The sequence below is a fragment of the Mustela erminea genome, chromosome 6 (genome assembly GCF_009829155.1).
Source record: "Mustela erminea isolate mMusErm1 chromosome 6, mMusErm1.Pri, whole genome shotgun sequence".
Lineage (NCBI taxonomy): Eukaryota > Metazoa > Chordata > Mammalia > Carnivora > Mustelidae > Mustela > Mustela erminea.
In genome coordinates, this window is record NC_045619.1 from 29,939,938 (window position 1) to 29,964,149 (window position 24,212).

General features: G+C 42.3%; 1 protein-coding gene across 6 annotated transcripts in view; it reads left to right on the plus strand.

Annotated features, from left to right (window-relative positions):
- Nucleotides 1–24,212, plus strand: part of POC1B (POC1 centriolar protein B) — a 99,312-nt gene that overhangs the window by 9,671 nt on the left and 65,429 nt on the right. For 4 of the 6 annotated variants that reach the window (XM_032346809.1, XM_032346804.1, XM_032346803.1 and 1 more), the window contains exons 3-4: nucleotides 12,392–12,563; nucleotides 17,048–17,227. In XM_032346809.1, coding sequence (XP_032202700.1) covers nucleotides 12,392–12,563; nucleotides 17,048–17,227 — 352 coding nt within the window. Of the gene's footprint in view, nucleotides 1–12,391; nucleotides 12,668–17,047; nucleotides 17,228–24,212 lie in introns of those variants that run through there. The other 2 variants (XM_032346808.1, XM_032346805.1) reach the window with 2 other exon arrangements.

The window sequence follows — 24,212 nt, forward strand, 5'->3', positions numbered from 1 at the left end:
AGAAAGAAATGTGGGAGTTATTAGCATAAAGATGGTATTTAAAGTTGTCAAAAATTCAGAAATAACAGAGGTAAAACCAAGCAATCCCTGGAACAGTTGATAATAAAAGTTTATTGTGTGCATACCATAAAGACAGTTTGCAAACTGGGAGCAACTCAAAACATGGCTGGCATGAGGCTCAGAGGTACATTATGAAGCAGCTTTTATGGTAAGAAAGCAGTGACTTTAGTCTTCACACTGATTGCTTGTAGTATTAGAATTCTCTTAAATGATAGGGTGTTGGTCTGCATTTACCTTTGGAAAAACTTCAAGTTTTGCTTAAGATTTCCAGGGACATAAGAAATGACCCAGGTCAAGTTTTACAAAATAAGCTAAATTAATCTTTGTATGACTAAATGGGTTTTGTCTGCTCAGGGAATTTTCAAGGCTGGTCTCCATTTGTTTTTGATTTTAGCAAAGTCATGGGAATATTTGAGGTCACCTGGGAAGAATATAGAACAATGAGGGCAGATGGGCCAAGGCTGAGCCCTAAAGATCTCCACCCTCTAGACCAGAAGAAGAAATGGCAAAAGAATCTAAGAAGGAATAATCAGAAAGATAGGAGAAAAACCATGACAGCAGGATTTCATGAAAGCCAAGGTCCAGGGTGGGGTAGAATTGTTGAATTGAGAGGAGAAGATATTACATAATCATTAGCAGGGGCGCCTGGGTGGCTCAGTTAAGCGTCTCGGTCTTGATTTTGGCTCAGGTCATGATCTCAGGGTTGTGCGATTGAGCCCCCCATCAGGCTCCGTGTCATTAGGAGAGTGGGGAGGGGACTCTTGCAGAATGAGGCACTGCTGGACAGTATGGAAGATCCATGTGAAATTAGTGGTTCTGAATTTACAGTGTTTCCAATCTGTTTGGGGGTGCATCTAGCCCTTTTGACGGGTACAGATACCGTCCCAGGAAAGGCAGAGTGATTGGGACTTGGCTGGGGAAATTTGAAGGAGGGAGGGTGGGCCAAGGGGTTGAATATATGTGTAAGAGAAGGATTATCAGTTGGATAAGGAGAGAAATGAAGGTTATTAAGTGGAGGGAGAAATGGAGAGAGCCTTGGGGAGAATATAGGTCAATGGATTGGAGTTCTTCACGCGATAGAAGTTACTTGACTATGCTGTAAGGAATGCAGGTTGTCAGAGGATGATGGCTTTCGATTCATGATCTGCGAAGTGTTCAGGTTCTGCTGATGACAAGATGCAGGGTGTGCCATGAACAAGTTGCGGAGGAAGCGCGGAAGCAAAGGGCTTTGGAGAGTCTTAGTTATCCCCTTAGTCTGAAATGCTCTTCACTCTTCACTTGGCTTGGCTGACTCCTTCTTGCCCTTGATGCCTCTACTTAAAATGCTACTGATAACTCCATCTGAATTAAGTATTCTACCCCACCCCACACTATTCTTTTATTTATTTATCTATCTATCTATCTATCTATTTATTTATTTGATAGAAATCACAAGGAGGCAGAGAGGCAGGCAGAGAGAGAGGAGGAAGCAGGCTCCCCGCTGAGCAGAGAGCCCGATGCGGGGCTCGATCCCAGGACCCTGGGATCATGACCCAAGCGGAAGGCAGAGGCTTTAGCCCACTGAGCCACGCAGGCGACCCCCCCCCCCCGCCCAGCCACACACACAGTTCTTATTGGGACTTCCTGACTTATCTTTCACATCTGTTAGCAGAAGGTAAAATGGTATGTTTGCCTGTTGTTGGCTTGTTTTCCTCCTCTTCATCTGAATGTCAGTAGCTCCGCATTTAGAGATTTTGTCTATTTTGTTACTTAGGACTTGCCCTGCCCTTGCCACAATGCCTTACGTGTTATGTGGGGGTGAGATATCTTTTGAATGAACTAATAATATCGGGAGTTGGAGAGGAAAACTGTGACCTGGGGTAGGTGAAATGTGAAAGAGAAGATGATTGTCACTTGAAAGGGTTTCAGGGAACTTGGGGTTCCCAAGTTGAGAAGTTGAGAAGTGGTTGAGAAGAAGGGACTTTCAGGGAGGAGGTGGAGGGTATAAGGGAGATCATCTAGTGGATGTTCCTCTGGGCAAGTGGTACCTTTCAGAAAGCAGAGAAGGCATAGGTGTTAGGATCACTAAAGGTCAACTAAGGGGACACCCAAGCATTGTGGGAGTGAGTACATGTGACTGATGACCCGAGGGGCTCAGGGGTTCAACTTCTGGTCATGACTGGGGGAAATAGAACAATAGAACATGACTAGGGGAAATAGAACATTTAAACTTGGCAGTCTTTTAGAAGGCTGGGTTTCACGGGGTGATTTGGGAAGGATCAGAGGAGAGGGGAATGGGAACAAACAGTAGCCTATGAAGTGTGTCCATTCATTGTTCTGGATGAAGGTTCAGTGACTTTCTGAAGCTCTGTAGCCTGGCTGGGCCTGGTTTGGAGTCTGATTCTGGAGCCACATTTTTTGCATTAGGCAGGTTTCTCGGAGGGCAGCACTCAAGTTTATTTAAACATTAGAAAGTTTTAAAAGTACTGTCATGTGGTTTGTAGAATCTATGTTGTACTTTAGAAGTTTTTATTTAAACTTGTATAATTTTAACATTGAAGTTGTCACTTTTCCCCCCTTTTTTTCCTTCAAGGTTATCCTGTCATCAACTCAATTCCTATTTATTAGCCTTTGGGCTATTTGTAGAATAAATCATACTTAAAAAAAAAAACAAGTTAATTTCTTTCTTTCTTTCTTTCGAATAGGAGCAGAATGAAATTTAGAATTTCTAAGTTGTTTTCCTCTTGGTGAAATCATAGTAAAAGTTTGCCAGATATTCTTTTTCTATTAGGGTTCTTGATGTCAATCCATGTAGTAGCTTTGTTAAAGTTTCTCCTACTGTTCTAGTTCAAAAAATTACTCCCAAGTACTAAAGTAATCTAGTGTATGCCCTGAAAGGCAGTAGCAGAGTGCCATATTTCTCTAGTTTTGAAGTACATCAGACTTAAATGAGAAAGTGGTTTAAAAAAAAAAAATCAGATTCCTTGGTCTCACCCCAAACAATGCTTAATTTGCTAGAAATACACATTTTTAAAAAAACAATTTTACTTATTTATTTGACAAAGAGATAGAGAGGGAGGAAGAGCGGGGGCACAAGCAGGAGGAGCAGTAGACAGAGGGAGAGGGAGAAGCAGGCTTCCTGGCTGAGCAGGGAACCCAGTGCAGAGCTAGATCCCAGGACCCTGGGATCATGACCTGAGCCGAAGGCAGATGCCTCACCAACTGAGCCACCCAGATGCACCTGGAAATAGACATTTAAAAATATTTATTTATTTATTTATTTGAGAGAGAGGGAGGGTACACACGAGAAGAGGAGGGAGGGAACCTTAAGTAAACTCTGTGCGGAGCATAGAGCCCACTGTGGGGCTGGATTTACAGCACTGAGATCATGACCTGAGCCGAAACCAAGAGTTTCGGAAATACATGTTTTAAACAAGGTTCCCAGTAATTCTAATGGAGATAATCTATAAATGTCCCATGCTTCTCAAAGCACCAGGTTATTGGTTAATTGCCCAGACTTTGGAGTCTGATTGAAATGGGTGAAAAATGGACTCCATTACTTTCTGCATCCATGATCTTGGACAGATTACCTAACCCTGCTAAGGTTTATTTCTTTCCTCATCTATACAAGAAGAAGAAGAATATTCACCTGTCTTGTTATGATGGTTAAATAAAATAATGCTTATGAAGTCTTTAAAAGTACTTGGCCCATAGTAACAACTCAGTAAAGGTGCATTCCGTTATGACTGTCCATCCTCATAGAGATGTGGAATTTGAATAAGTTAAATTAAGTTTCTCCAGGTTATCATTACTAAAGATTATTTTTAAAGCACCCACAGCTCCTTTTAGACCAATCTTACACTAGTAAGATAATTACTTAGTGTCAGCTAGAAGGAAAACATGATTAAATAGTCTTTCAGGGCAGAGGAATGTTCATTTAATGCCATCATTTACTTATATTATTACACAGTACTTGGAGAGCACAAACTAATTCTGAAGGTATTAGATAGGTATTAAAGTTGATCTAGTGAAGATTAGAATATTATCTTTTTATTGGGCAGCCTTCTCTCTTTTATCTAAGTTTATAGAAATGTGTGCTTGGGAATTATACAGAAAACTCCTTCTTGTCAATTTCCTTAGAAGATGTCCTTTTTTATTCTTCCTTGGAAAAGGCAGCCTGGAGTCTCTTTTGTGACCAAAAGGCAAGCACGAACCTGGAAATACAGAAGGAAGTACAAATTCAGGGTGCCCTCAAATTAGAAATCTGAGTTTACTTCTGGTAGTGGAGTTCAAGTGGGACATAATTAGGGTCCAGAATATATAGAAAGACCTCTGAAATAGTTGAAAGATTCAGTAATTTCTATATGGGGGTGCCTGGGTGGCTCAGTGGGTTAAAGCTTTTGCCTTCGGCTTGGGTCATGATCCCAGGGTCCTGGGATCGAGCCCCACATTGGGCTCTCTGCTCAGCAGGGATCCTGCTTCCTCCTCTCTCTCTCTCTCTCTGCCAACTTGTGATCTCTGTCTGTCAAATAAATAAAATCTTTAAAAAAATAAAAAATAATTTCTTTATGAAGGTAACCTGAATTATTGGGACTCTCATGAATATGGGATAAAAAAAAGTCCAAGAGGGATATAACCCAAATGTATAAAGTTGTGAAAGATACTATATTATGATCACAGACCTTTTTGTAAGTTTAAAAACATGTACTCTTAGACCCATTCAAAATTCTTTTGGGAATTAATCATAGTGATATACTTGCACACACCAGAAATGACACATGTACAACAATATGGCATCGTTTGTTGAAAGGGCAAAGCTATACACAATTAGTCTGGTTAAATAAGTTAAGGTGTAGCTACACAATAGAATACTATGTAGCTATTAGAAAGAAAAAGGCATCCTTCCATCTCTAGTTAGGACAGGGTAATTGGTAACTGAAATTGCCCTCCTGCCTGAAAACCACCAAAAAATGAGACAAAATGTATGAGGCAGCTGTATTCAGGCATTAAGCAACAGAGAGTGCAACACTGTGGTGATTACTACAAGGAGGGAAACACACAAGGTGAGCCCACAGTCAGGTAGAGCCGAAGCTGTGACATCCTAGCTGAGCGGAGGCAACAGAGGTCATAGTTCTAGAAATGATTCTGGAAAGTAGTACCTCAAGAATGAATGACGCTTATTAGAGAAGGTCACAGAGACTAGTTTAAGGGACTCTCGCCAAATTTCAGACAGTGTGAGGGTCAAAATAAATAATGATAGCTATGGATTATAATCTGAGTCCATATTGATAAAATAAGTTAATGAATAAGTAGAAAAACAGAGGAAAATGGAAAGTCTTCCTTGCAATAACAAATTAATTAATTATATATTAGTTCATTAGTTAAATTATTAATATAATTTCTAATTAGTAAGTTATGGAAAGAAGGATGTGTTAGAAGAGCATTAAGGGTGCTAAAATTAGTTGTGATAGCTTATTAAGGAATAGGGTTTATCTCGTCCTAGAGTATCGTCCCCACAAACAACTTGTTGATTACAGAGGGGAACAATACTAACTTCACTAGGCAAAACCACCTAAAAAAAGTGATGAAAGTAAATCTCACCCCTAATATGATAAGGGCACAATAAAATTTGTGAATTTCCTATCAAAAACATATATCCTAACTCTAATCATAAGGAGCACCAAGAAGAAAATTGATGAACACCCCACAAAAATAACGGGTCTGTAGTCTTGAAGAATATCAAGGTCTAATAAATAAATAAAATCTTAAAAATAAAGGGGGGGTCAAAAATCTAAGGTGGAAGATACAAGGGAGTTTCTTGTATGACCTTTGTAACTGTTCTGTAAGCTTGAAATTATCAAAATAAAGTTTTATCACAACTAGGGAGGAAAAAAATAAGACAGTTCTATGTACTGATAAAACACGACCTCCAGTATATACACTAAGTGGACTGGTGGAGAAGGAGATGCAGAAGCAGAATGGCCCGAATCACATGTTACCATTTGCATAAAAAGGACATGTGAATAGACATGGATGTGTTTAAGCACACAGAAAGATATTCAAGCCATGGTTAACACTGATTGCTTCTAGGAAGGGGAACTGGGTAGCCAAGGTCTGGAAGGAGATTTGGGTAAATACCAGTGTCAGGTACATGTATCACCAATTGAAAAGATAAGACAATTCAACAACAAACTCAAAAACTGGAGGCAGCACCATTTCTTTCTAGGATATAGTATTTCTGACAGAACAGACTTCTGAATCCCTTCAGCTTTGGGCCAACCAAGGAGTGAGAGATCTTTGGGTGACTCAAGTTATTGCTACTTGGGGTGACACAGGAACTTTTGGACATTGTGGAAAGCAAACATGTTCTCCATTAGTTTGTTCCTTGTAACTCCAGAGACCCGGCGCTGACTTAGGTGAGCGTGGGTTTTGTTTTTTCTTTTGTCCTAATGAGGATTTCTTGAAACAGTGAATTATTGTTATAGAATATAAATAGTTTTTTTTTTAATGAGTAGATTTACTAGTTAACCTTTTCTCTTAGCTTCCTGCCTTTGACATTTTATCTCAAAGCAGACCAATCAGATGATGAAGCCTTGACATTTGAAATTATGTAGTAATGTTTATATAAGGTGTGGCTCAGTAGAAATGTATGAAAGCAAATTCCACGTTGACACTATGCAACATTGACATCGATGGTCCAATACCTTTTATTATCATGGTATGAGAATTTGGTGGGAACAGGTAAGGAAGCAGGAAAAATTCAGAAGAAATCTAGAGTGTACCTTGAGCCACACAGTGGTGATCAGACATCTCTGCTTCTGGGGTCTCATAGTTAATAGGGCCTCTGAAGTGCCACCTTGCCCAGAGGTTGGGTTGTCCCTGCCCGTGAAGCACTTGTTCTTTCTGCTCTCTCACTTCCCTTCCCCAGAACAGCAAGCACTGCTTTAATGTGGGCCATGCAACCATCGACTCTAATTTTTGAGCACCCACTCTGGTTAAGATGGTCTTTTCCTCTTCTGATGAAACATGTGAAGGCTTGAGCCCTATCCTGTGTCACCTTCTCATTTAAGCTTCTTATTCTTATCCCTCTGAGCCCACCTGACCCCATTAATTTTTGCATCACCATGAGCATCCTATAATACCATTTTTTCCCAGACCTCTTATCATATTGTTAGGGACCCTGCAAATCTTCAGTGAGTTAAAGAATCAATCTCACAACCCCGAGGTCATGACCTGAGCCAGAATCACGAGTTGAACCCTTAACCAACTGAGCCACCCAGGTGCCCCTACCTTTAAATATATCTTAATTTTGACTCCTTCTCCCACTTCCATGGCCTCTAGTTTAGTCCAAACAACCTCCTTCTTCAATTTTGTCTCTCTGCCCTGTGTGTATTCTGCATAGAGCAATCAGAGTGATATTTAAAATTTTTCTTTTCTAAATGTTTCATTGAAGTATAAGATACGTAACCATTGTACAACTTGATAAATTTTCACGATGTGACATGACCGTTTAACCAACCCCCAGAGCCAGAACCCCAGAAGTCCCCGGTACTCCCCTGCAGCCACTGTCCTCCCTTCTTGTCCCCCAATAATCCGTACACTGGTTTCTAACTCCATTGATTAGTTTTACTATTTCTTGAACTTCATATAAAATGAAACTTCATTATTTAGGAGGTACACAGTGTGGATATATGACGTTTAGGCATCCATCTTTGATGGATAGTTGGGTTTTTATTTTTAGTCTATTTTGGATCCTATTGCCACAGATGATATTATTATGCATCTTTTGCTAAACGTACATAAGAATCACTGTCAGGGATGTATCTAGGAGGGGAACTGCTGAGTCAAACGGTCAATGTATATTCAGTTTCAGCAGATACTCATAACAATTTTCTGAAATGGTTGTAACTCTCAGCATTAAGTGAGAGGTCCGGGTGTCCCACATCCTCATCAAGGTTCGGTATCATTTCTCTTTCATTGTAGTCCTTCTGACGAGTGTGTAGCCAACTGTGCAGTGCACTGTGTTCATTATACTTGCACTGCTGAGCTACTCATGGAATGGACTCCCTTTTCATATGTTTGTTGACCATTTGGGTATCTTCCTGTATGAAGTGCCTATTTAAGCCCTTTACCTATTTTCTTGCTCTTTCTTACTGATTTGTAGGGCTCTTTACAGAATCTGGGTTCAATGCGGATATCTTCTTCCACTCTGTGGCCTGCCTTTTTACTCACTTGGTAGTCTCTTTCCATGAACACAGTTTCTTAATTTTGGTGTAGTACAGATTATTGCTTTTCCTTTAATAATTTAATAATTTTCATGTCCTGTTTGTTGCCTACCCCAGTGATCATGAAGGTATTCTCTAATGTTCTAGTCTAAAAGCCTGTCGTTTTACCTCTCCCATTTTTTTAGATCTATCCTCTATATAGAATTATTTTTGTGTTTAGTATAAAAGGTAAAAGTCAAGATACATTCTTTCCCCTTATAATATCCAGTTGACCCAACATCATTTTTTGTGAAGACTACCCTTTTCTTACTGTAAAAGTGGTAATTTTCTTAACTCAGATCATGAGGTCCCCCTTGCTCAAAATCCTTCAAAGTTTCCCACTGCACTTAGCATGAAATAGACATGTCTTCCTGTGGCTCTTTGCCTGGAATTTGCTTTCTGCTCAGCTTTTGCCCCACTGTTCTCATTTTCTGCTCTCCACAGTGGGCATGCTGGTCTCCTTGCTGTTCCTCAGTCTTTCAGATACGTTATTGACTTGGGCAGTCAGGCATGGGGTTTGTTCTGCCCAGAGAGCGTTCTTCCTCCGCGGGTCAGACTGAAGCCCTCCGCACTGCGCTCAAGTCTGTGCTCAGATGCCCTTTCCAGAGGCACCTGGGCGGCCCAGTTGGTGAAGCGTTGGACTCTTGGTTTCAGCTCAAGCCATGATCTCAGGGTCTGTGCTCAGTGCGGAGTCTGCTTCGGATTCTTTCTCCTTCTCTCTTTGCCTTTCCCCACTCACACACACTGTCTCTCTCTCTCTCAAATATGTAAAATATTTTTTTAAAAAGCCCTTTCCCAGGGAGGATCACTAACCACTCCACGTAACACTGAGAATGAAGAATATATGAAAATCCTCTGAACATGTATGATACTATTAGTGAACTCTTTCCCAGTGATATCAGTGCCTGCCAGGTGGCCTCTCCATTCTGTGTCAGATCCGTGAGATCTCACTGGATTTGGAAGTAGGACTGATCATCATCTTTGCAACAGGCAGCAGCTCTTTTAAGCCAGTGCAACTGTGCTTTCTTCATTGTTTTTAGAATTTGAAGAAGTGCTTTTGAAGACTTCCATTTTAAGAACTATGAAAATTTTGCTTCCAAAAACCTTCACTACTGTGTGCTTAAATGAATGTTAATTTCTAAGGTTTGGAATTTTGTGGATTTGCCCCCTCTTTTTCTTTTCTTTCCTTTTTTCTTTCTTTTGATGTTATTTGCTGTACATGCTGCACATCCAGATTGTGTATCAGAAGGACATGGATTATTTTTATGCTTTCTTAGTGATAACTGTTGTTAGAGTACCATTGCTGTCTGTCATTGCACTGTTTGTTCTCCTGAAATCAACTACTTCTAATTCCCAGTTAAACAGATCATTTTCAGTTTTGTCTGTTGTCTTTCTAGCCATTACAGTCATTTGGAATAAAAATTCAATTTCAGTGAAAAAAATGGGCTAAAGACCTAAATGCGAGCCCAGAAAGCATAAAACTCCTAAAAGAAAATATCGACAGTAAACTCTTTGACATCAGCTTTTAACAACACTTTTCTAGATATGTCTCCTCAGGCAAGGAAAACAAAAGCACAAGTTAACTATTGGGACTACACCAAGATAAAAAGCTCTTGCACAGTGAAGGAAACCACCAACAAAACAAAAAGGCGACCTAGTGAATGGGAGAATATATTTGCAAATGATATATCTGATAAGGGATTAATATCTAAAATATATAAAAGACTTATGCAACTTAACACCCCCAAAACAAATAATCTGATTGAAAGATGGGCAGAGGAGCTGAATAGACATTTTTCCAAAGAAAACATACAGATGGCCAACAGTCATATGGAAAGATACTCAACATCACTAATTATGAGTGAAATACAAATCAAAACCACAACGAGATATCACCCTAAACCTGTCAGAATGGCTAGAAATGAAAAGACAAGAAATAAGTGTTTTGAGGATACGAGGAAAGAGGAACCCTCATGTACTGTTGATGGGATCATAAATTATGCAGCTACTATGAAAAACAGTATGGAGATTCCTCCAAAAAATTAGAAATATATGATTCAGTAATTCCATTACTAGGGATTTACCCAAAGAAAATAAGAACACTAATTTAAAATGATAAATATACCTCTGTGACCTGTAGCATTATTTGTAATAGCCAAGATATGGAAGCAACCCAAGTGTCCACTGATAGATGAGTAGATAAAGTTGTGGTACACACACACACACACACACACACACACAGGAATATTACTCAGCCATATAAAAAGAATGAAATCTTGCCGTTTTTGACAACATGAATGGGCCTCAAAGGTGTTATGCTAAGTGAAATAAGTTGGATAAAGACAGATACCATATGATATCGTTTGTATATGAAATCTAAAAAACTAAACAAGTGAATGAACAAATAAAAAAAGAAACAGACCAATAAATATGAAGAACATAATGTGCTTGCCAGTGGGGGAGTGGGCACATTAGATAAAGAGAGGTTGGAGCTACAGAAAATAGAATGAATCATTTGTAAAAGTCCTCTGAGCATGTATATTATTATTATTGATCTGTCTCCTCTATGATGTTGTGATTTCTTGAGGTTAGGGATTGTGTCTTATTTCTTTTTGTAGATCTTATTTGCAGCATAATACTTTACACTTGAACAGGGTCCTTAGTATAATGCGTGTGATAATACATTGTTTTCCCTATTTTGTCTATATTAGCTCCAGATCATTAAGATTCTAATATAAATATTTAATAATCTTACGAATTGAGGGAGAACATGAGCTTTTTGTATTTTTTAAAAAGGGGTTAGTATACAGCATTATAGCCTGAAACTTTAAAATTCACTTTAACTATTTTATATGGGAGCAACGCATAGGCCAAGTCCAGGCAAATGTTATCTATGGCTCAAGAAAGTAGAAGGTTTTCAGTGACTTTGTATTCTCTTCTAACAGTAATACTAGTTGTATTTCACGTTTATAAAGTTGCATTTTTTTCTAGAATTCTGCAGTCTAGACAGTACTTCTCATTGATCTGGTTCCTATTATTGGTGCAATTTGGGGGCTACATGTATATATAAAATTTGACTTGGGGACAAGAGTTAGATCTTTCATTTATTTATTTGTTCATTCTTTGTCTGAGGCATTTATTTCCACTATTGGTTGCCTTTGTTTTTATTTTCTTAAAGCCTTAAGCTATGGCTTAACATACACGATTCTTTGATTAATTGTAGAATGTCATAACAGAGCAGAAAGAGACTTTCAAGATCACCTTATCCATCTATAAAAGAAATTACTGGGTCAGTTAACAGAATGGGAACACTGTTGGTAGATTCAATTATTATAAGTGATCAGCTTCCTGAAGTTGATAGTGTTATGGGCATATAAGAGAGTATCCTTATTCTTAGAAAAACACAATGAAATATTTAGGAATAAACATGCCATGATGGTGTATTTACTTCCAAATGGATCAGGGAAAGGAAAGTGTGTGTGTGTGTGTGTGTGTGTGTGTGCGCGCAAGCTCACTTGCATATGGAGAGAAAGAGGGAGCACAAATGAGCAAAGAGTCAATTATAAACCAAATGGAGAATAATATTAACAACAGGTAGATCTGGCAAAGGGTATATTAATCTTCTTTACACTGTTACGTGTTTCCTCATAAGTGTGAAATTCTCTCCATCTAAACAGTTTTAAATACTCATCTCAGCCAGCCCTCTCAGGAAAAGCATTCAGTCTGTGTGACACAGAGGTTATGTAACTTTCCCGTTCGCCCCGAGAGTTAGAGGTGGAACCTCTCCGAGTCCCGCGGGCCGTGTTATGCTGTGCTGCCACCTTCTAGTAACTTGTCATCACGGTCCAACCAGATGCAAGGGCCAGTAATCTCGACTTGCGGTTGCATTGGACGCAGCCAAACTTGCACAATAATGATGTAGCTCTGGGTGACTTTTAAAAATACTTTCTCCATCATCTGGTCAGCCCTACAACCCCCAGCCCCTGTGTTACCTGGACATCTTGTCACTAGGTATGCTGCCCGCTGTAATGAGACACGCCTACATTCGCATGCTAACAGTCATGGTTTGTTGTTCTCTCTCCTGATAGCTACTGCTTCTTGGGATACGTTTCTCATGCTATGGAATTGCAAGCCACAAGCCAGAGCTTTCAGATTTGTGGGTCACAAGGATGTTGTAACCAGCGTGCAGTTTTCCCCACATGGAAACTTACTGGCCTCTGCTTCACGGGACAGAACTGTCAGACTATGGATTCCTGATAAGTAAGAGAAATAAAGAAGTACCTGATGTGCTCTGGATTTAGGAATGTGAACGAAAATGAGCCTGGCCGTTCCTTCTGCACTTCTTGGGAATGCCGGCGCTCCCAGTATGTGCACCGCACCTAGTCTGAGTCACGTGCAGACGTGGTGCCCTTGTTGTAAAGTTGGCAGACTACCTCATATTGTTTTTTCCCCATTTTAAACTCATAATTATCTCTTCTTTTTGAAATCTATGTCTAACCATGGAAATATACTTAAGGTTTTTTTTTGGTCTTTTTTTTTTTTTTTTTGACAGGGACCTGATTATCTATCCCTTTATAAATCTATTGTAAACTTCAGATTGTCTCCCCAGAGAGACACATATCGACATTATAACTGAGATTTCATAGTTTATTAGCCTACTATCACCCATTTGTGGATTTTTGGGGGGCCTTTGGATACCTGTTAATCCCTGTTGCAGAACTGACTTTTTGGTGCATATCATATTATTAAGCGCCGGAGTTTTCTGGCTAAAGAAAGTTTCTGACAAATATATAAATCACTGTGTTTGTGTAAAGTCCTATTCTAGTCTAACAAATCCCTCTTTAAGAGGCTTTTAAAATCCTAGCTGATAGCTTATCTATTTTAAGCAATTATTGAGCCATGTTTTTTTAAAAAAAGTCTTTGAACTCTTTTTTTGAACTCCTTTTTTAATTATATGTTTTCAAACACAGATGAAAACAGAAGGAGTAGCGCAGTGATCCCCGCCCCCCCATATTCCTCCACCACGCCCAGCAGCTTTCCGTGTCAGCATTTATCAGTGGTTTCACCCATGCCCCCGCTCTCTCTCTCTCTCTCTCTCTTTTTTAGCGAGAGTATTTTTAGAACAAATCCCACACACCATTTCCCTCCATAAATAAGAGTTTGAGTATTTGCCTTGGCGCTGCTGTGGCAGGACGGGATTTGTAGTGCGTGACTGAGCAGTCCCAGGCACCCCCACATGGACGTTCGCAGGGCATTTTCCTGCCAGGAGGCACTTTGTTTTCACCACCACCCAGGGAAACTCCGTGCTGAGAAACTGCACATCACCCTGATGGTGAAAACTACCCGAGAGAAACCGCGTGTTCTCTTGACGCTGTGGGTGGCAGGGTGCAGGGTGGCTGCGGGGGCGGGAGACTGGCTCGGAGTCCAAAAGGGAGAGTGTTTTCTAAAATCCTTAACTTCGGGGATTTAAGGCCAGTGGTTGTACTTTCTTCAGCACGACACCGCTCCCGTCTCCCACTACTAATTCAAGGAGCTCTCAGTGAATAAGCGCCCTACAAGGGTAGAAATGCTTACCACGCACGGCCGTTAGTTGGTACGGGCTGATAAAGTGCCGCAGTTCAGCCTGGGTAGATGTCTCTGGTTCCTCTTTCTACATCATATCATCGTGGGCCAGGGAAATCGTGGGTCATGGCAGTGAGATGGAGACTGATTGCTCTGTATTGCTGTATAATCCTCAAAACTTAGCCGAATACAGTAACTGTCCTTTCCCATAAAGTGTGGGTTATCTGGATGGTTCTTCTGCCCCATTTGATGTTAGCTATTACTCAGTTTCACTAGGCCAGGGGGTCCTGCACCCCACTCACACCTGCAGCCTGTGCCAGCTGTTGGCCAGGGCTCCCTGGTCCTCCATATGCCCTCTCTGTGCCCAGATAAGGACTTCCCTACAGCCTGGCAGCTGTGTTCTAGGACAGTAAAAATGAAAGCAGCTAGGCCTTTGAAGGGCGAGGTCTGACACTGCCACAGTGTCACTTTTGTCTCATTCTGCTGGTCAGAGTAGGTCACAGCCAGCCCAGATGTGAAGGAGGAAAAATGGGTAGATTCCACCTTGTGTGGGGGGGTGGGGAGCAGCGTGTGGTGCAGGGATGAGAGGGAGTAGGCAGGGGCCGCACTTGCAAACACCACACCTGGTCACTGGCAGGCTAGGGGAAGATAGTAGGACCAAGCGTGGAGGCAGTTCTGGCCCAGAGTCCATCACCATGGGCAGTCACGAGAATGTGGGCAGAAAGGGGACGTAAATGTGTGTGGGCACAGAACCAGTGTCAAGGCAAGGTGAGGACCTACAGAGCCGTTAAGCAGCAGCACAAACAAGGCACTCCTACAGTGGTTTCTTACAGGCTTCCTGTTGAGACCAGGTCTAGGGGTCACAGCAGATGAGAGCCAAGAGGAGGGCCCTTTAAAAAGACGTCCAGCCAGATAGACTGATAGAGTGTGGAGTGTAGATCAGGGCGGATTTGAATGATTCCAACTGTCTCCTGGCTTCCTGGTCATAGCGGATGCCAGTCTAGTCTTTGTCTTTTCTATGCTGTATTCTTTGTTGTTGTTGTTGTTCTTTTTTTTTTTAAAGATTTTACTTATTTATTTGACAGACAGAGATCACAAGTAGGCAGAGAGGCAGGCGGGGGGGGGGGGGGGGGAGGGGTGGAAGCAAGCTCCCCGCCGAGCAGAGAGCCCAATGCCAGGCTCGATCCCAGGACCCTGAGATCATGACCTGAGCTGAAGGTAGTGGCCCAACCCACTGAGCCACCCAGGCACCCCTCTAGGCTATATTCTTGAATTCGGGCCAAACTATACTTCTAACTGCCACCCATAGAACTTTTCCTTGAAATTTCACTGGACTAGAGCCTGAATGCTCCTTCCTATTTAAAAAAATATATATCAATTTTAGTTTTTCCTGGTATAATATCATGTATCAGGTGATGGAGCTTTATTACAAAGTCACTTTACATTCTACAGACCACTGGAAGGATAAGCCAGGATGGATCTAAGAACCTTAAGTAGTGAGTCTTCCCAGTGGAATTGAACAAAGTGTATTGAGCTCTTTTTATATGCCTGATATTTTGCTAGATGCTGATCTTATAGGGATGAATAAATTATCATTCCTGTCCTCAAAAAAAAAAAAAACTACAAAAAAACACCCCCAAACTTGGGGCTTCATACAAGAGAAACAGGTCTATTTTTTTTTTAAGTACTGTATAATGTAATACGTAAAATAGATACAGCAGACAGGGAGCAGTTAAGCCTGCCTGGGTCAGTCAAGGCCCGGGGGGGGTTGGATGGGGGGTTGTTTGAGTGAGGAAGTAATCCAGGCTGAGAAAAAGCAGCAAGTGCAAAGCCAGAGGTGTGTTTGAAGCTCGGGGATTGTTCTGAGTCCAAAGTTCAGTGTTGGAGCAGGATGCCTTGCTGAAGAGCTTGGGCATTGTGCCTTTTCTTGGAGCGCAGCCAGTGACACGTTTATGCTAAGATTTACATGCACAGAATGGCACTTTTAGGGAGGTAATAAGCACCGTATGTTGGGGACTAGAGGGGGATAGCAGATTAGAGCAGGGAAACCAGTTAAGAAGCTTTTGCGATAATCTGGGTGAAGGATATGGAAGGTGTATCTCCCTTAATGTGAGCGTAGCCGGGATAGAAAGAAGCGGTCCTGAAAGGATATTTGGGCGGTGATAGCAAGATCACCGTCAGTAGATCCATTTGTTGGCCTGCTGAGTGTGGGAAGAGAAGGGGAGCCGCTGAGTATGACTTCTCCCTCTACAAATTCTGTCGCCTGCTGTTTTTCAAACAGTTACATATAAATGACTTTCTGAATGGAAAGACACTTGGAGGTGTCTTGGGAACTTTAGAATGCTACCACAAAGTAGTATTTCCCCAGTGCCACCTTTGAACTCCGGCTCTCTCTGCTAGCCTGCTCCTAACTATTTTAAAGTTTTTTTTGTTTTTTTTTTTTGTTTGTTTTTTCCTGGTGCTTCTCCTTAAATGCCACACATCATTTTCTCCATCTCTTCTTTTCCTGTTCTCTTTTGCTCACCCTAGTCAAGAAAAAGAAGCAGCATCTGAAATTTCAGTGTTGAGAACTGTGTTATTACCATTTGTCATTTGTTTTGCATATGAGCGTAAGATTGGGCCTGGCCTGAGCATGGCCTTAGATATACCCCAGGGGTCTCGGTTCTCATTGCTGGTGGGTGCAAACACAAGTGGAAACAGGAAAGTCAGATCACCTAGAGCTACGTTCTGGAGAGGGGAAAATGGCATAAGGGCCATCTCTTCCCTCCCAACCCGAACTGCCAGTCCACACGTGACCTTAGTCCGAAAGCTCTTCCTTGGAGCTATTCATTTAACCCGTCTTAGCTTTTCTAGGTTGCAGGTTCTTTAAACTATTTTTTGCTCTTTCTAGAGGAAGAACAGTAACTTAAAATTCACGGTCGAGATTTGTTCAAAATATTATTCTCTAGCTTCCAGTTAAAACAGCAACTGCATTTCTGGGTGGGACCACCAGGGTCTTTCCTGGTAAGTATCAGCTGTGACTCTAATAAAACCAGCTATAAAGAGTGTTGATGAAGAAACCTCTCACACTTTTCTTAATTTTTTTAGGAATTAAATTTTCATATATTTCAAAGTCTGTACGCTGGTTAGATGTTGATAATATTGAAACCCAGAGTTACAAATATTGAACTGTTTATTTCCAGGAGAGGGAAATCCTCCGAATTTAAAGCTCATACAGCTCCCGTTCGAAGTGTAGACTTTTCAGCCGATGGCCAGTTTCTAGCTACAGCCTCTGAAGACAAATCCATCAAAGTATGGAACATGTATCGCCAGCGTTTCTTGTATTCCTTGTACCGACATACGCACTGGGTACGCTGTGCCAAGTAAGTATGAAGTTTCGTCGTAAGGTTTCCACATTTTTTCCCTGCTGTAGTTCATGTATACCCTCCCCCCTCCAACCCCCAGAAAAGGGGATTGAGGACAAATTCATTCGTTCGTTCATTCAGTAAATATTTATTGTGTGTCTGCTATGATGTGCTGGGAAGAATAGGAAACAAAACAGTCAGAACCTCTCGCTGTCATGAAGCTGACATTCTAGAAAGGGGAGACAGACAACAAACAGGTAGGAAAATGGATTGGAAGAGGGGGCTGCAGTTTTAAACAGGGTGTTCAGAGACTGCGTAACAAAAAGGGTGGCCTTTGAACTGAGACCTAATAGAAGGGGAGGGAGCAAGGCTTGAATATATTTGGGAAAGGAAATGTCCTGGATACAGGAAACCAGTACAGAAGCCCTGGGGTCGGAGCCTAGGGGCTGTTCGAGGACCAGCAAGAAGGCTGGTGTGGAGCAGAGTGTGGGGAAGGAATTGGAGAGGCCCCAAGGGAAGCTTCAGCCAGGTTGGGAACAGTTGACAGGCACTGAGTGAGGCGAGATGCCCCTGGAGCGCATTTCATCTCCCTGACCAATGTGTTGTGGGGTTGCTCTGATTTCTGTGTGGAAAATGGACTGTCAAAGTCAGGGCAGAAGCAGGGAGTGTTGCTAGGAGGTTATATATAGTGGTTCACATCCGGGCTTGGACCAGAGTGGTGGCAGTGGAGACTTCAGGAAGTGGTTGGAGTCTAGACATAGCTTGAAGGGATAAGCAATGCTACTTGCTGTCACATAGGATGTGAGAGACAAAGAGAGGAACTAAGAATGACCACAGTCTTTCTCAGTAGTTTATTGGGACAAGTGCTATTGTAGGTGTCCCTTTCTGTTCTTAAGAACAGAAAGTACTTAAGAAACACACTGCTAAAGTACTTAAAATATTTCCCCAACTGCCATGGGAAGATAGGGCTATTATTGTTTTATTTTCCCAGTTTTGCAGATAAGGGAACTGAGTTTCAGAGTTAAAATTAGCACTCATCTAGTTGAAAGTGATAGAAACCCAAAGAAACTATTTTTTTCCTTTCAAGGTGGTTAATTAGCTGATGTTTGGTAACATTGGAGTGAAGACAGGGAACACTAGAAGCAGGGACTCCAGTGCCTCCAGTGTCTCTGTAGGCCTCCCTGTACGCCGGCTCTATTCTCTCAAACACCCCGCTGCTGAGGTCACTGCCAGCTCTTGGCGAAGTCCTCACAGCTATGTGACTGGACAAGAAAAGCTCCTCCTCACACCAGTTAGAAAAGTGCCAGGGGCAGCTCTCAGCTTGGATCCCGTGCCCATCCCTTCAGGCAGTGAGACACTGGTTGCGTCGGGTTAGGCAGGCGCCCGATGAGACCAGTGACCCCGGCTGGCTGAGGGGTGAGAGTACATACCAACCATGCATTCCGGTGGTGGAGAGAGAGGACAGCTCGCCAAAGGAGGGGGCTAGCATAGTCATGGCCATTAGGGGACAATGTGTGAAGCTTGCAGCCAGCAGACTTGGTGCACGCTGGAGGAAACAATGTGTGACGGCATCTCCAGCCAGGATATGGGGCAGGGGGAGCCCAGCCCTGTCTGTCTCGCCTTACATCCCGCGTTCCTGTTAGCATGCTCTCCGTAGAACATTATTATTCAGGTGTTGATTATAATCTAGGGTAATGAATCTAAGGAAAATAAAAATAAGGTCATACTTTTAGTCAATAGTTTTTTTGTTTTTTGGGTTTTTTTCCCTTCAAAAGGTCTCCACTACTTTTGGCTCTGGCCATCTCAGTCTTCTTTCTATATATGCCAGAGAGCTGTGTGGTCAAGAACCTGGGCCTGGGACCTAAATATATAGGTTAAAATTCTAGCCCCACCAACTACCAGCTGTGTGACCTTATGGAAGTTTATCAAACTACTCAGTGCCTTAGTTTTCTTACCTGTAAAATTAGGATAATAATAATAACCTGCTACACAGGTTGTCATGGTATTTAAATGAGTAAATATATGTGGAACTTTTAGAATCATGCCTCCCACAGAGTAACCACTCGATAAATCTTTAGCCATCCTCATCCTCATCATCGTTGGACATCACAATCTTGTTTCATTTTTAAAGATACTGTGAAAGTTGAGTTGATAATTTTTTCTGCCTAAGGAGGTGACATGTGGTGGTCCCAAGAGGCTGGTCAGCTCATTTGTATTGATTTATTCAATGATGTTATGAACAGAGAATCGATTGTCCAGTGCATCAGACCCGGAGAACAGACAGAGGCACAGGAGACCAGGCAGGAGCCTGGGAGTCATTCAGCTCCCACTAGGACTGACACTGGATATGTTTAGCAAAGACACTAGTTTCTGTTATCTTCATCAAGGAGCTCATCAGAAGCAAAAACATTGAATGATAGCTGTTATTTCTCTAGTGTGTCCTGAGTATCTCTATTTCCTTCCTAAAATAATTTAAGGTGATTTATAATAACTGTAACACAATCAGAGGGAATGAAGAGACGATTCTATCTAGAACCATGTAACCTTGCTTAGTGCACATCTGGCAGGTCTAGACTGAGTTTCCTGCAGCCAAGGTATTAATGGGATGATGGTGGCTGACGTACTTTTGTATTCTCACAACAAAAAGAAATCCTATCAAGCTGTTCAGATAAGACAAAATTTTTCCTGTAGTAAATTCTAGGAGGTATTTTATTCCTTGCCCTTGTCCTGAATCATCTAGTATAATATACATGCAGAAGAAAAGTTATTGCTAATACAAGACAGAAGCACTTAGGAAATGTTGAAAGGTCACCAATAATGTAAAAATCTGGTTTTCAGAATATTCCTTTAATGAGCATAGCCCTGCTATGCACAGCACATCTGTGACTGCGTGTTAGGTAGGTAGAGATCCACAGTCTGGGCCTCAGGGAGCTTTTATATTCTATAGTTCAATGGAAAAAATGGATACAAATTATACTTATAAAAATTATAAATTTAATATATCCTGTGGGAAGGTGATGCACAGGTGATAAGGGAGTGGGCAGTGGAGCACTGCATTAGACCTGCACGAGGAGAAGCCGGGGAGGCATTTCAGGCCCAGCACCGACGGACGGGCAGGAGAAGAGGCAGCAGCGTCTTGTCAGATGGGGAAGGGTGGCCAGCCATTCACAGTGGAAATCGGCCAGAGGAGGCCCTGTGGCCTGGGGAAAGGTTTTGTGCTCTGGGAACATGAATTATTCAGCCGTTGCCAGGTGTGAGGAGTGAAATGACAAGTGGGGTGGAGGGGGAGAGCTGGGCAAGGCTCATTGTCATGGAGGTCATGAAAAAGACTTTGGACTTCATCCTCCCGGTGGCACGGAGATACTAGAGGGCTTGGAATGGGGAGGAAGCCTGATCTTTCCGGAGCTCTCAGCTAATTGGTCTTACATCCCACAGCACGCTTGCTTTAGAGCGTTGGCATGAGCCAGGCCAAGACTCATAGGCCTCCCTGTGCCGCATCATTACTCTTCAGCAAGTCAGTCTACGCTCTCAGCCCAGTGGGAGGTGAGGGTAATGGGGCATCTCAAATAGACTGTTGTGGGGATGAGAGAGACTGTGCAGGGCTGAGTGATGCCAGAAACCTGCCATTCCTCTGGCTGGACAGCACTGGTTAGGGAGAGACTTAGGCATTGGGGAAGAGCCCGGAAAAACATTCTCCCTCATCAGTTAGAGAGGAGGAGGTGATGGTTGAACCCTCCTTGTCTGTCTGCCTAGCAGCTGTTCTGTTTTCTGGAGACGGTGCCAAGTTTTCCCCGAGGAACCAGTGCTCCCCCGCAGTCCCTCATGTGATGTACCATGCTGGCATGGCCTAATCTCCAGTCCTAGCGGAGGGTATTGAGCTCAGGCTTGCCGCCTGGAACAGGGCATCTCCTGCCTGCCGGAGTTAGTGAGTCTTGTTAGAACGGCAGGCCCTTGCCTTGGGATTTCTATGTCAGGCTTATTTCCTTTTTCTTTCCTTCTTTTTTTCCTTAAGTTTATTTATTTGTTTTAATAATCCCTACACCCCAAGTGGGGTTTGAATTTATGACCCTGAGATCAAGAGTCACATACCCTTCTGACAGAACCAGCGAAGAGCCCCTTAGGCTTATTTAAACCTGCGGCTGCTGAAGGACAGTGTGGGCAAAGAGCTGACTTGGGGCATTAGACTGTGAGCTGGAGAGAGAGAACATTGCTGTCTAATTACCTCTGCGGTTTCTGGAAAGGGTCATACCTGGTTTTATGAGCATGTGTTTGCATGTGGGCATGTATGTGCGTGTGAGAAACCAGCCTTAGAAATTCTCACTTTATTTTTTAAAGGCACTTTTTATAAGATGTGATAGTGGAACAGCGTTTTGGAAAAGTGGGAGTTATTGTGGCACCCGGTGATGTATCCTCTCCACAGATTTACCTTCCTTCCCCACTCCACCCCCACCAGCGCTCTGCAGTCTCCATGGAGACCCTGGTGAAATGCAGATCCGGTCACACGCTCCTCAGGTTAAAACCACTCAGTGATTCCTTGCCCTGGCGCATCTGCTCTGCCTTCCTGTAACAACCTTGTCTTTTGTCCATGTCACCATCCCCTTCTTAACTCTATGCAGAGTTCCCATGTGCGATGTTCTGTTATGTTCTATGCCTTTTCCACATGCTGCCTGCCCTGTCTACAATGCCCCCTGAATCCACGCTCCCTTCACAGTCCTGTTCTGCATCTCCCCCCGCAGGAAAGGTTTCTGACTCTCCCAAGCCCAGCTTATCTGAAGTCCTTTATGCCACTGCATTGTCCCTTTGAGGAGATCTGTCTGCCTCAGCCCCTCTTTCCTGTCGGACTTTGAATTACAAGTATTTTATTCCTGTTGTATTCCCTTGACAAGCACTTTCTAAATTCTGTAGCTACCATAGAAAGCAAACCAAAATTCCCAGTCTTGTAGAATTCCTTCTACCAAAGGGAGGTAGACAATTAAAAAAATATGTTAGTGATACGTGCTCTGCAGAAAAATTCTCTAGGGTAACCAGATAGAGAGTGCTCTTACAGGGTGCTCTTACATCCCGGTGACAAGGCATCTCTGCTCAGGTGACCTTGCCTGAAGGCGGGAAGGCAGTGGTGGGGGAGGAGCAGGGGGCAGAGATGAGTGTTGGAGATGGAGTCTTACACAGTATGAGAAGCACCGCCATGTTAGTATGGAGTGGGGAAGGCTCAGAGGAGGTATGTAAAAATGTGGGTTGAATGAATCAGTGAGGGGTGTGCAGGCAGCTTAGGTGGGAGTTTTCATGGGCTTCTTCAAGGAAGAGTCATTTCTGTGGATTTTTAATATCAAATAAAAGAGGACTATACATGCATGTTGGGATGGAGAATGTGTATGGGACTTCACTTTTTTTTTTTCCCATTTTTTTCCCAATCCCTGTTCAGATTGATAATTTTGTATTGAGCTCACCTGCTCTTTTATAGAATGCCTTATTCTCACCTTGTCTACCTTGTTCTGAGGTGGATTTCTTGTTTTCTTTTTTACCTGGTGTTTTCTTTTTAATTTATTTTTTTAAATTTCTCTTTTCAGTGTTCCAGAATTCATTGTATATACACCGCACCCAGTGCTCCATGCAATACATGCCCTCCATAATACCCACCTCCAGGCTCCCCTAACCTCCCACCTGCACCCCTTCAAAACCCTCAGATTGTTTTTCAGAGCTCACAGTCTCTCATGGTTCGTCTCCCCCTCCGGTTTCCCCCAACTCCCTTCTCCTATCCATCTCCCCATGTCCTCTGTGTTATTCCTTATGCTCCACAAATAAGCGAAACCATATGGTAATTGACTCTCTCTACTTGACTTATTTCACTCAGCAGAATCTCTTCCAGTCCCATCCATGTTGATATAAAAGTTAGGTATTCATCCTTTCTGATGGAGGCATAATACTCCATTGGAGATATGGACCATATCTTCTTTATCCATTCGTCTGTTGAAGGGCATCTTGGTTCTCTCCACCATTTGGCAACTGTGGCCATTGCTGCTATGAACATTGGATTACAGATGGCCCTTCTTTTCACTACATCAGTATCTTTGGGGTGAATGCCTACTAGTGCCATTGCAGGTCATAGGGTAGCTCTATTTTTAGTTGTTTGAGGAATCTCCACACTGTTTTCCAAAGTGGTTGCACCAACTTACATTCCCACAAACAGTGTAAGAGGGTTCTCCTTTCTCCACATCCTCTCCAACAGTTGTTGTTTATTGTCTTGTTGATTTTGGCCATTCTAACTGGTGTAAGGTGGTATCTCTATGTGGTTTTGATTTGAATCTCCTTGATGGCTAGTGATGATGAACATTTTTTCATGTGTCTGACAGCCATTCGTATGTCTTCATTGGAGAAGTGTCTGTTCATGTCTTCTGCCCATTTTTGGACATGATTATCTGTTTTGTGTGTGTTGAGTTTGAGGAGTTCTTTATAGATCTTGGATATCAGCCCTTTGTCCGTATTGTCATTTGCAAATATCTTCTCCCATTTCGTGGGTTGCCTCTTTGTTTTGTTGACTGTTTGCTGTGCAGAAGCTTTTGATCTTGATGAAGTCCCAAAAATTCATTTTCACTTTTGTTTCCTTTGCCTTTGGAGACATATCTTGAAAGAAGTTGCTGTGGCTGATGTTGAAGAGATTACTGCCTATGTTCTTCTCTCGGATTCTGATGGATTGCTGCCTCACATTGAGGTCTTTTATCCATTTCAAGTTTATCTTTGTGTATGGTATAAGAGAATGGTTGAATTTCATTCTTCTATACATAGCTGTCCAGTTTTCCCAGCACCATTTATTGGAAGAGACTGTCTTTTTTCCACTGTATATTTTTTCCTGCTTTGTCAAAGATTATTTGACCATAGAGTTGAGGGTCCATATCTGGGCTCTCTACTGTGTTCCACTGGCCTGTGTGTCTGTTTTTATGCCAGTACCATGCTGTCTTGGTGATCATAGCTTTGTAGTAAAGCTTGAAGTCAGGCAATATGATGC